The sequence below is a fragment of the Mirounga angustirostris genome, unplaced genomic scaffold (genome assembly GCF_029215605.1).
Source record: "Mirounga angustirostris isolate CCGP_5_RB_7025 unplaced genomic scaffold, mMirAng1.0.hap1 SCAF_5, whole genome shotgun sequence".
NCBI classification, from domain to species: Eukaryota; Metazoa; Chordata; class Mammalia; order Carnivora; family Phocidae; genus Mirounga; species Mirounga angustirostris.
This window is the reverse complement of record NW_026991713.1, coordinates 157,030,724-157,042,900: the sequence shown is the minus strand read 5'-3', so window position 1 is coordinate 157,042,900 and position 12,177 is coordinate 157,030,724. Positions and strand designations below refer to the sequence as shown.

At 48.5% G+C, this 12,177-nt stretch overlaps 1 protein-coding gene across 1 annotated transcript in view; it reads right to left on the bottom strand.

Annotated features, from left to right (window-relative positions):
- The window catches only part of VWA3A (von Willebrand factor A domain containing 3A), a 54,620-nt gene that overhangs the window by 29,677 nt on the left and 12,766 nt on the right, over nucleotides 1-12,177 (bottom strand). The window contains exons 7-14 of the mRNA XM_064590318.1: nucleotides 11,435-11,533; nucleotides 9,686-9,792; nucleotides 6,929-7,054; nucleotides 6,514-6,622; nucleotides 6,214-6,279; nucleotides 3,403-3,528; nucleotides 859-994; nucleotides 646-749 (exon numbers count right to left, since the gene is read on the bottom strand). Coding sequence (XP_064446388.1) covers nucleotides 646-749; nucleotides 859-994; nucleotides 3,403-3,528; nucleotides 6,214-6,279; nucleotides 6,514-6,622; nucleotides 6,929-7,054; nucleotides 9,686-9,792; nucleotides 11,435-11,533 — 873 coding nt within the window. The remainder of the gene's footprint in view (nucleotides 1-645; nucleotides 750-858; nucleotides 995-3,402; nucleotides 3,529-6,213; nucleotides 6,280-6,513; nucleotides 6,623-6,928; nucleotides 7,055-9,685; nucleotides 9,793-11,434; nucleotides 11,534-12,177) is intronic.

Here is a 12,177-nt window from a genome sequence, read left to right as displayed (position 1 = left end):
AGAGTTTGTTCTTTTAAGTCTCCTACTGTGGTGGGGGTTTAGACATGTAATAAGTACACATGTTAACACATTACAGGAGCTAGGGCAGAAGTCTGTACCAGGTACAGTGAGGACACAAGGAGAGCAAGTGCGTTCAGAGTGCATGGAGGGAAACCTTCAAGGAGGAGGCAACTTGCTCCCTTATCCCTGACTTGCTCCCTCTTGCCCCATCTTCCAGAGTTCAGGTTCAAATCTTTGCAAAACTGCAGTTAGAGTAGATGTGATGAGAGTTCTCGAAAGTTCTGGAAAGCCTGCATCCCACTCCAGGGCCTCAGACCCCAGCTCCTTGTGCTCCGACTTATGACTCTCATTTCCTCGACATTTAAGAACGGAAAGGTCAGGGGCGCCTGGGTGGCTCAGTTGTTAAGCATCTGCCTTTGGCTCAGGTCATGATCCCAGGGTTCTGGGATCGAGCCCCGCATCAGGCTCCCTGCTCCGTGGGAAGCCTGCTTCTCCCTCTCCCACTCCCCCTGCTTGTGTTCCCTCTCTCACTGTGTCTCTCTCTGTCAAATAAATAATCTTTAAAAAAAAAAAAAAAAAAGGAAGGGAACGGTCACAGAGGAGTCCCCCTGCAGAGGACTGGAAAGAACTCTGAATCTGAGTTACCTCATGGATAGTTGAAGATACTGTCTTCTGGAGAATAGGCACAAATTCCTTCACAGGAGAGAATGCATTGGGTGCCAGAACCTGATAAAGGCTTAGCTTTTTGGCTGTAAAAATAAACAGTGGGGTTTGAGATACAGTTCTGGAAGCCCCTGAGGGTTTATGCCTTTTCGTCAGTCACCTGAGTGCTGGGTTCTGCCCTCTTTGGGGACTTACCTTTTAGGCCATTGATCTTTAGCCATTCTGCAGAAGTCTTGTCCAAGTTTGGGAACTCAATTGTGAGGGGACCCTCATGCTTTGGGGGTTTAGGCAAGAGACCTGTGAGTGGACCTTTTGCAATCTCTGTGGAAATCTAAATTAAATTTAAAAGGCTTCATTACAAAATCATATTTTAGAGCTGAGAAGCCCTTAGTCTCCCCAACCCCCCCAGGTCCCCTAAGTGGAGCATCTGAAAACATTACCAGGTAAATTAAAGGCAGTTCTGCCTTCCCCTCCCACCATCCCCATCCCCTTCTCGGGAGATTGCTGGAATTTCCAGGGTAAGAAGATGTCCCCAGCAACTCGCTTCCGCTTTGATTTGTCCATCCTCCTGGCCCCTCCCCACCCTTACCATCAAGATCATCACCTTGGGCTCCAAGATGGCTGGCGACCCCTCCATGAGCTCCTGATACAAGGCTTCGAAGAAGTAAAAAGTAACTCCTACACTAGATCATTTCAGGAGCCCTGGTCTAGTCCAGCCTCCCCTCACCCACCTTTACAAACTGAAAGCCCGAGGTTCTGAGATGTTAAGTCATAAGTCATGTATAAATAAGACAGAGAACAACAATTCCCAAGTTTTAGACATTCATGAATTTTCCTGTATCTGAATACCACTGTACTGTTATTTAGAATTTTTAAAAAGATTTTACCCTTTTGTTTTAAAGATTTTATTTATTTATTTGAAAGAGAGAGAGAAAAAAAGAATGGGGGGGAGAAGCAGAGGGAGAGAGAGAAGCAGACTCTGTGCTGAGCATGGAGCCCAGTACAGGGCCCGATCCCGTGACCCTGGGGACTTACCTTTTAGGCCATTGATCTTTAGCCATTCTGCAGAAGTCTTGTCCAAGTTTGGGAACTCAACTGGTTCATGGTACATGACCATGAACCAAAATCAAGAGCCAGACGCTCAACTGACTGAGCTACCCAAGTTTCCCTAAAGATTTTACTTTTAAGTAGTCTCTACGCCTAACATGGAGCTTGAACTTGAAACTCCCGAGATCAAGAGCTGCATGCTCCCCTGACTGAGCCAGCCAGGCACACCTAGAATTTTTTTAAAAATAAATCAAATATGGGGGCGTCTGGCTGGCTCAGTTGGTACAGCATGTGACTCTTGATCTTGGACTTGTGAGTTCAAGGCCCACGTTGGGTGTAGAGATTACTTAAAAAAACAAAATCTTTAGGAGTGCCTGGGTGGCTTAGTCAGTTAAGCATCCAACTCTTGATTTTGGCTCAGATCATGATCTCAGGGTCATGAGATTAAGCCCTGTGTTGGGCTCCATGCTGGGTGTGGAGCCTGCTTAAGATTCTTTCCCTCTCCTTCTGTCCCCCCCCCCACACACTCTCAAATAAATAAATAAACTTTTAAAAATAAACAAATAAATAAATAAAATCTTTAAAAAATAAGCCAAATGTGTAACATTAAAGCTTTTTAATTGTTAATTTGATCTAATTTTAAAAATTGACTCCCTTTTTTGTACTCAAATAATTTTAGAAAGAAGATTACTACCATAATGAGTTAGTTTTAAATACACAACATTAAAAAAATTAATTCATGTACCACTTTGTAATTGTCTTGCAAACCATGAGTAATACATGCATTGCATTGTAGGAAACTCCTGGCTGAGGTTTTGACATCAGACAGACCTGGGTTCAATTCAAACTTCATCTGTCTCTGTCTCTGGGATCTGAGGCAAATTATTTAGCCTTCTGACTTCAGATTCCTCATCAGTAAAATGGGGGTAATAATATATCTACAGCAGACTGTTGTTGTTATGCTAAAATAAGACGTTTAAAGAATTAATCATTGTGTCTATCTTAGAATGAGCACTCAGTAAATGAGAACTCTTCTAATACAACAGTTGTTATGATTTATAGATACTCAGTAGAAGAGCTGGAACCGAATCGGAAGATTCCAGTTTCTAGGCGTGGTGTCTCTTCCACTGCGTCCAGCCAGACCAGGATGTTCTGTACGTCACAGCCATGCCTTCATTTGGTGAAGCTATAAGCGCATTCTCAGTGCCTCCTGTCCACAGTTAAGTTTTCTGCCTGATCTAAACAGCTCAGAGCTCTTATGGTGCTACGCCCATGAGCTGGCTGAGTTATTTTGCTGATGTTACAATAATCAAGTCGCCACACAGGGACGTTTGCCCCAAATGAAGCGCTGGGTAGCAAAGACCATCTTCAAGACAGCCCACTCTGTGTGGGTGAGGTGTTCATCCTTCTCCAAACTGGGGGATAGGGAGGGGACAGTGGGAGGTGGGTGGGGTGGCAGGAGCCTGCTGGCCTTTCTCTGAAATACATTTTTCAGTTAGAAAATCCATCAGGATCCTTCTGGCACAGTGGAAGGCCCACGCAGCTCAGAGCTGTGGGGTACAGCAAAGGGCAGGGCTTTGCCTTATTTCTCTGTTAGCACATGGGGGCTTTGGCAGCTATGCCCTCAGAGAGACGGGTGAGAAAGAAGGATGGAGTGAGGCCAGCTCCAGAATCTTCCCCTACACCACCTACCTCCTTCATCATGCTGGTTAGCTCCTCACAGGGGGTCCTGTGGCGCAAGGCTTGGATGTGGCCCAGGAGGCTCTGGGCTTTCTGGATTTCTTCCAGCAGCTGGTTCATGTCCCAGCTGGTGTAGACCTGGGGGTAGTAGGAGCAATCAGCCATTAGAGGTCACTTGGCTGCTAGCCATGGCCGACGCAGGAAAGGGCAAGCAGTCATGTCATTTCCTAAAGCTGAGTGGCGGATTGGTTAAGCCAGACGTTATAAACTAGGGTCCATGTGCCGGATAGAGCCTGCAAACCTGTTGTGTTCCATTTCTATAGTACTGGCCTTCAGTGTTATTAAATAACTGAAGGGTTTTCTAACCTTAAAGATATGAAGAAACATTTTATACCCACTGGACTGGCTATGGAAGCGTTGGTGAGGATGGGGAGAACCAGAACACTTGCCCACTGCTAGTGGGAAACAGACTGGTGGTTCCTCAAAGGAGTCTACACAGAATTACCGTATAACCCAGCAGTTCCCCTTGTAGGTAGATACCCCAAATAATTGAAAACAAGGACTCAGATACTTGTACAGCAATGTTCATAGCAGTTCACAACAGCCGAAGGGTGGCGATAACCCAAGTGTCCATCAGTGGATGAATGGACACACAGAAGGTTGTGGATCTAGACAATAAATGAGCCATAACAAAGAATGAAGCTCTGAGACAGGCTACAACATAGATAAACCTTGAAAACATGATGCTAATGGAAAGAAGACAGGATACAAAAGGTGTATGATTCCATTTATATGAAATATCCAGAATAGGTGACTCCATCGAGACAGAAAGCAGGTTGGTGGTTTCCAGGGGCTGTGGGGCAGGGGACAGGGGCAGTAACAGATTAATGGGTACAGAATTTTCTTTTTTTTTTTTTTTTTAAAGATTTTATTTATTTATTTGACAGAGAGAGAGAGATCACAAGCAGGCAGACAGGCAGGCAGAGGGAGAGGGAGAAACAGGCTCCCTGCTGAGCAGGGAGCCCGATGTGGGGCTCAATCCCAGGACCCTGGGACCATGACCTGAGCCAAAGGCAGACGCTTAACCGACTGAGCCACCCAGGTGCCCCAGGTACAGAATTTTCTTTTGGGGGGATGAAAATGTTTTGGAACTGGATAGAGGTGGTGTTTGCACAACATTGTGAATGTACTAAGTGCTGCTAATCGTTCACTTTGAAGTGGGGAACTTTATGTTATGTGAATTTCATCTCCATTTAAAAAAATGTAAAGAAGTCACACATACATACAAATCCAGATTTCTGGCTCCTTGGAAAACCTAGCAGCATGGGGGTCACACTCCTCCAGAGCAACGATGGGGATAGGCCAAGGGCTGAGCAGAGGCGTCTCTCTAGATGGGGTAAGAGCTACCTAGTCTTCCACAGGTCCACCCACTCTCTGCTGCCCCCCACCCCTCTGAGTCAGCTTAAGTTTTTTCTTACCCTTCTACTGTTTTCTGCTTATATTAAAATAAGACAATGATATTTGTTGTACTCATATCTCTATGAAGAAAAACAATAGAGAAGCCAAGAGGGCCACGGGTTTTTAGATAAAAGATTTCCTTTTTTTTTTTTTTTGATGGTTTATTTATTTTAGAGAGTGAGAGCATGCATGAGCAGGGGGAGGGGCAGAGGGAGAAGCAGACTCCGCACGGAGCAGGGAGCCCAATGCCAGGCTCGATCCCAGGACCCTGACATCACGACCTGAGTCGAAACCAAGAGTCAGACACTTAACCGACTGAGCCACCCAGGCTCCCCTAAAATAAAAGACTTCTTGGGGCACCTGGGTGGCTCAGTCGTTGGGCATCTGCCTTTGGCTCAGGTCATGATCCCGGGGTCCTGGGATCGAGCCCCGCGTCGGGCTCCCTGCTCTGCGGGAAGACTGCTCTCCCTCTCCCACTCCCCCTGCTTGTGTTCCTGCTCTCGCTGTCTCTCTCTCTCACTGTCAAATAAATAAATAAAAAATATTTTAAAAAAAGACTTCTTAAACCAGCCGGTTTTGTTCATTTACGGTACCTTCCTAGCCCCTGTGATCTGTGGCCTCAACAAACAAGAGTTTGGGAAATTATGTAACCAGAAGGGGTGTAAACCAAGGAAAATGTTGTCTGACCTTGGCTCCTTGGTGTGAAATGCTAGACTTTGTGACGCTTGAACACTGTAAGATACAAATACTATTTGGCTTAAGGCTACCGATGGTTTCAGGCGAGACACAGCCTGCGAGCTGAACAGACAGTGGATTCTCAATTGGCCAGTGGTCCACATGCACACTTGCTAATTGTTACCTCCAGTGTGGACACAGGGTGTGTGATGCTACGATTAACTGGGACAAGGATACTAATGGGTGGACTGGTACAGAATTGATCGTTCATTCAGAATTGATTGCCGCGGGGCCCCTGCAGTAGCGGGGACGTATCTTGGAGGAAGACCTGAGGCAGCTGTTTCAGACTCCGCTTTGGTGGGAGCAGAGGTGGGGTTGGACCCCATGGTGATGACAACTGGATAGAGATTCAGGATTCGACCAGCTAGGCTTTAAAAGGCCTCTAGGCTCACTGGTGTGCAATCCACTCATCATGCATGCTGAGCAAAGGATCTCTTGTGACTTCATGCTGTCCCTGTTCTTCCCATATTCATCTTAACCTGATTATACTCGTGCAAACCCATTGAACATGGCGGCAGGGAGGGGAAGCAAGTACATAGCATGGTCTGTCCTGGCCCAGGTCCCCCAGGCACAGGCTTGGAGGCAGGCAGGGAGGGAGGAGAGGGGCAGCGTGTTGGCAGAAGGGCTTACCTCTGTTTCTGGGCTGTAGCAGTGGTAGTAGCCCCCAAGAGCTTCTGCAAGGTTCTTTAGGACAGCCTGTGGGGATGGTGACAGGGTCAGCATCCTCACCGGGGCAATGCCAGTATTCCCACAAACTTCTCCTTGACTGAACCTCCCAACTGCCCAAAGGAAGAAGCAGGTACAAGGAGAGTCATGTTCTGGTCCACAGCTTGGTGGTGGGGGGCTATCCATGCGTGGAGCCTCCAAGATGGCCCAGCTAGATCACTGTGGCCAATCCAAGGGAAACGTTGGAGAATCCCAGGTACTTACAAGGGGCACCTGACTGTTGCATTTGTAGGTGACGATGTGGGTGATGAGGCCCTTTCCAATGGTGGACTGTTGGATGTAGCTGGACAGAATTTCAGAAGGCTGATCTGGGCTGGGGAGAAGACAGAAGAAGAAAAGGGGGTGCCCCAGGTCAAATCACGTGGAGGACATTCCAGAGAAAATGGGAATATCTACCAAATCTAACTGACCACCTGTGTCCCAGGTCGCTTGGAAGATGCAAGGTAGCATGGACTGCAGGCCTGGCCTGCCCTGGCTGCCCTGCCCAACACCTAGGGACGGACGGCCTATGAACGAAATCCTTCTCTCAGTGTGTGTGAAGGGTCCTGCGTGATGGTTTTTGGTTCTCCAGCCCCCTTTGTACGTGCGGTCTGTTACCCATGTAGGAAAGGAGACCTACCAGCTTCCCATTATGGTCACCAGAGAATTCAGCCCCTTCAGGGTGAAGATCTTCCTCAGGGCTTGTAGCAAATTGCTGCCTCCGTCAGGCTGCAGCTTCTTTACCCAGAGCCTGAGTTCCTGGAGGCTGTGGAGACAGCAGACGCCCCACCACAGTGCTCTGCCGAGGTGCCAGACCGAGGACAGACATGAGCTCATTTCAGACTAACAATTATTTATTTGAGAGAAACAGATCATGAGCAGAAGGGAGGAGGGAGAGAGAGAAGGAGAACCACACTCCGCTGAGCAGGGAGCCCGATACAGGACTCGATCCCAGGACCCTAAGATCATGACCTGAGCCGAAGGCAGACACTCAACCGACTGAGCCACCCCGGCGCCCCAGGCTAACAATAATTCTTGAGGGGAATACATTTCTTCCAATTTTATACATGAGAAAACGGAGTTGGGATTTGATCCCGTAAGCAACTGGCCCACTCTGGGATTTCAAACCAGGCTGGACTCCAGCGACTCTGCGATCAGAGGTTCTGGGCTAAGCTCCTTCTCTGCGCCCCAAGCCACCACACACTCCCCCCAGTGCAGAGTTCATCCCCTGACCCCGAGAGGACTCCAAGAGGAGGCGCCTTGGCCGTGTGGCTGCATCTCGCATGCGCTGGGATGCACCCCAGCCCAAAGAGGGAAAGCAGCTTCACACTTTCTCGGTTAAATATCTCACACCATACCAGTGAGAGAGTTCTGCTCTTTCCATTTCTCTTTCTGTCTGACCAATAAAATAAAAATGACAATAAAATTTAATAAGTCTCAGCTCGTGGCCAGTAAGTCTGTCCTTCGTCATTATAACCTTTCAGTCTCCTTTCTACACAAAGGGAGAGCAGATCCCAGGCCTACAGCCTTCTCCAGGCCAATAGGTTTCAAGTTGGATTTTGATATCATTGTTTATTTGCTTTCACTGTATTTATTGTGATGACTGCATTCTAATTATGGCAAGTGATACGGGCTTCTTCTTTTTTTTTTTTTTTATTTAAAGATTTTATTTATTTATTCATGAGAGACAGAGAGAGAGACAGAGGCAGAGGGAGAAGCAGGCTCCCCACAGAGCAGGGAGCCCGATGCGGGACTCGATCCCAGGACCCTGGGATCATGACCTGAGCCGAAGGCAGACGCTTAACCGACTGAGCCACCCAGGTGTCCCGATACGGGCTTCTTGTTATGGTACCGATAGTTCCCTTCAATAATACATGTAGAGTTGATGTTTTAAAATAGTACACGTCGGGGCGCCTGTGTGGCTCAGTTGGTTAAGCGTCTGCCTTCAGCTCAGGTCATGGTCCCAGGGTCCTGGGATCGAGCCCCACATCAAGCTCCACGCTCGGCAGGGAGTCTGCTTGAGGATTCTCCCTCTCCCTCTGCACCGCCCCCCCACCCCCGCCACTCATGCTCACTCTCTCTCTAGAATAAATAAATAAATCTTAAAAAAACAAAACAAAATAGTACACGTGACAGAGATATGACCAAAATCACAAGTGGTCTCTAGGAATCACTGCAGTGAGAAGCTCTTGCCTATGACCTCATGGTGACTTCTAGGTCTGACATCCCAGAGATCAGGGGTCTAACTGGAGCGGAAACCACAGGAAAAAACTGCTCTCATCACCGAGTACCGGCCACCTGCCAGATGCTTATCCCTCACCTCCTGTTCACAGGAGTTGAGTGAGGGGTAGGTATCCCTGGCCTCACTCTGCTAAAGAGAGCTCAAGGACTGTCAAGGCCACCCCGTAACTGTCAGAGCAGGATGCAGAGTCAGCGCTGTTGGAACTGGACCCTGCTCTAGCCAGAACAGCTCCTCTTTACAGCTAGTGCTGGGCAAGGGGACCTCCATCCCAGAAATGCATACAGGTGGTTTCTCCTGGAATCTGCTCCGGGCTTTGGCAGCCAATCCTGGCTCTACCACTCCGGGCAAGCGCCCTAACCTGAGTCCCAATTTTTTCATAGGCAAAATGGGGATAAGAATCCTACTGCATCTGCTGGCCGTAAGTATTAAATAAGATAGTGCATGAAAAGTGCTTAGCAGGGCACCTAACACCTGCTGGGCCATCAAGGATATTCTCTTCATGGAAAAGAAATTTTTACTTACTGGCATAAGTAGAAATTCTTACACATCTTCTCTCTGCCCCCCCACGCCCCTCCCAAAAAACCCACAAACTAGAAGCTTCCAAATAAAAGACTAGTTAAATCACAGTACATCTGTGCAGTGGAATACTATGCAGCCATTAAAAAAGAACGAGGTAGATCTGTGTGTACTGAGAGAGACTGACATTCAAATCAAGTGCAAAGTGCAAGACAGGGTAATGCATTCCTGTTTATGTTTTAGTAAAAGAGGATAAGCATACCGATGCACGTACGTGACACATTTGGAAGTAGGTAGAAGAAACAGTTATTGGGAGGTGAGAGAGAGATTCTGCTTTCGTACTGTGTGGATTTTTAAAGATGTATTATTTTCAAAATAACAAAACTATCTTTGCTAGTTTGCTGGAGAAAAATGGTGCCTTGCCGTTGTCTTGTCTTTTCATTTTGTGGGTTGCTCACAAGGCTGTCTGCTTTGCCGAAGGTTACGGATCCCTGTGTTTCCGCTTTGTGAGTTGTCTCTTTGTACTCACTCACCTGTTGGGGTCTCGGGTTCGCACTGTATTCATTCAAGAAAGACAGCACCATGTGGGGAGGACAAGGAACAAGCAGACAGCCTGGCCAAGGCCGGGAGGTCACTCACGTGGAAGAGCTGACTCCCACCGGGTCTGGCCAGAGGGCGCTGGTGGTGGAGCCGAAGGACAGGACATACAGCTTCTCCTTGTGGCTCAGCTGCTCCTCAATGAGGTCCTGACAGACAAAGGGACATACTGGTTCCCAGAGCCACAGGCCACGTGGGGCCTGGCTTCACTCCTCATGCTGGGGCTGGCTCCTCAGGACCGGGGTGACAGCCTTGCTGGGATGGGGTCGCTTAGTGGCCCCAAGGTGACATCTGCTTCCTGCCCACTGAGTCACGTGGGGGTGTGGGATGAGTGCCCTGGTGACCCATCCCAGCCCGTGTGTGTGTGTACGTGGTGGGGGCGGGGCATGGGCCTCAGCCCGTAGACTGGCAGACCACCCTGGGAGGTCGTGCCCTCCCTCAGTCCCAGTGACTGCACACTGATGTCTTCTTCTGGAGCAGCTCCTTCGGGCTGCCACACACTTGGCTCACAGACTAGGAGGAGGATGAGCCTCTTAGCTACCCATCTCAGACTGTGCCACCCTTCACGGTGGCATCCAGGGAGGGAGGACAGAGGTTGGGGGCAGTGGTTTCTCGCCAAAGCACAGAAGGTGGGGATGTAGCAGTGGGCACAAGGCCAGCCCATCTGATGCTCTCAAGCTGTAGCCGATGAATATCCAGCAGTAAGGTAGCTCCTCCCTCGTCTTCCTGGCTAGATAGAACTTCATCTGTCCACCGGCAACACAGACCTTGCCCTGCCTAATATTAGACCAGCCCACCTGGGAGATCTTTAGAACCTCAGCCCTGAAGACTTGTCATGAAGCACTGTTTCCTGACATCTGCTGAGACCAGGAACGGGGGACAGTTCTGGATGACTAGCCCATGTTGAACCCTATAAAGAGTCCTTGGATGGGGCACCTGGGTGGCTCAGTTGGTTAAGCGACTGCCTTCGGCTCAGGTCATGATCCTGGAGTCCCTGGATCGAGTCCTACATCGGGCTCCCTGCTCAGCAGGGAGTCTGCTTCTCCCTCTGACCCTCCTCCCTCTCATGCTCTCTGTCTCTCATTCTCTCTCTGTCAAATAAATAAATAAAATCTTAAAAAAAAAAAAAAAAGAGTCCTTGGACGATCACATCCAAAGCTCTGGGCGTTCCCATAAGAAAAGAACCCCCTTACATTAGTGCACAGAGGCTACATACAAAGTTTTTTCTCTGAGCACTTAGCTTGCATGAACTCCTTTCATCCTATGGCAGCCCTGGTAGGTGGCCTCTGTTGTCATCCGCATTTTACAGATGAGGTAACGAAGGCACAGAGAGATTAGGCAGCAGGTCGAAGCCCAGAAGTGGCAGAGGCGGCTGGGACTTGAGGCCAGTCATCTGGCTCCAGAGTTCTTAGCTTCTTTGTTTGGACATGCCAAAGAAAACGAAACAGCCCTTGGGGCCAGAAAAGGCCAGGAGACCTGTGCCATGCTATGCTGGAGTCAGTCCAACCGATTACGGTTCTTCACATCCTCTTTCCAGGGAACTGGGGGCCCTTGCGGAAAAGTCTAGTTAGTAGGGACTGCTGTGGTGAGGATACGAGAAGCTCACACAGGAACTGAAAATGAACTTGACATAGTTCCTTAACGGTAGGTGCTAATTAAGTGTGAACCGTTCTTTGCAGAACACCCCATTTTGCAGTTGCTACAAACAAAGCCAGTTGGCCAAGCTCACAGAGGGGAGGGGGTGTGTCGGGGGGGCGGTTCCAGGTACTTCTTTGTGCCAGAGAGACTTACCAGGAAGTCAGTCTGGAATTCCTCTTTCTGAGGGCCACTGCTGACGGCTGACACATCAATGACAATACCAACTTTGGTTCCCTTGATGAGGCCAAATGCCTGAAACCAAAGAGGGCAGGTGGGAACATCCAGCACAGCTCTGTGCTTCCCTTAAGCCCTCTCATGGGGCAGTTCCGCGTGACATGGACGTTGGAACACACACCCCCGACCTCAGAAAGCAGCAGAAGCCAGGTCCATTTTATAGAGGAAAAAAGCAAAACCCGATCCTGACTGTAGTTCCAGGCATTATCTGCTCCTAAAGCCTATTCTTTACAAGTCTTTTTTTTTTTTTCCTTAATATTTACAGTCCACCCTTATAAAGTAAGCCACGTCCATTAAAGAAAATTTGGAGACCACAGAAAAGCATCCTTTGTAAAATACAAAGTTGGCTGTCTAATTACATCAGCGGATTTTATTCCATTTCTCTATATCCTTATTTGTTTTCCACCCACTCCACCAATCAAAGCAGATGTGTCAAGCTCGCCGGCTGCCGTGGTATTTCTGTGAGTTTCTAATTCTGTGTCTAACAGCAAGCACATTCTCCGTGCCCATGCAGTCTGACTCTGCTGAGGACGGTTCATCCTGTTACAGCTGCATCGTGAACTGGGATTTTCATTCGTTCGAGACGGATGATTCTCTAGGGGCCGTGGGTTCCATTTGATGCTTTTTGCCGTAAATCCCACTTTACTGCAGGCCCAATTTTC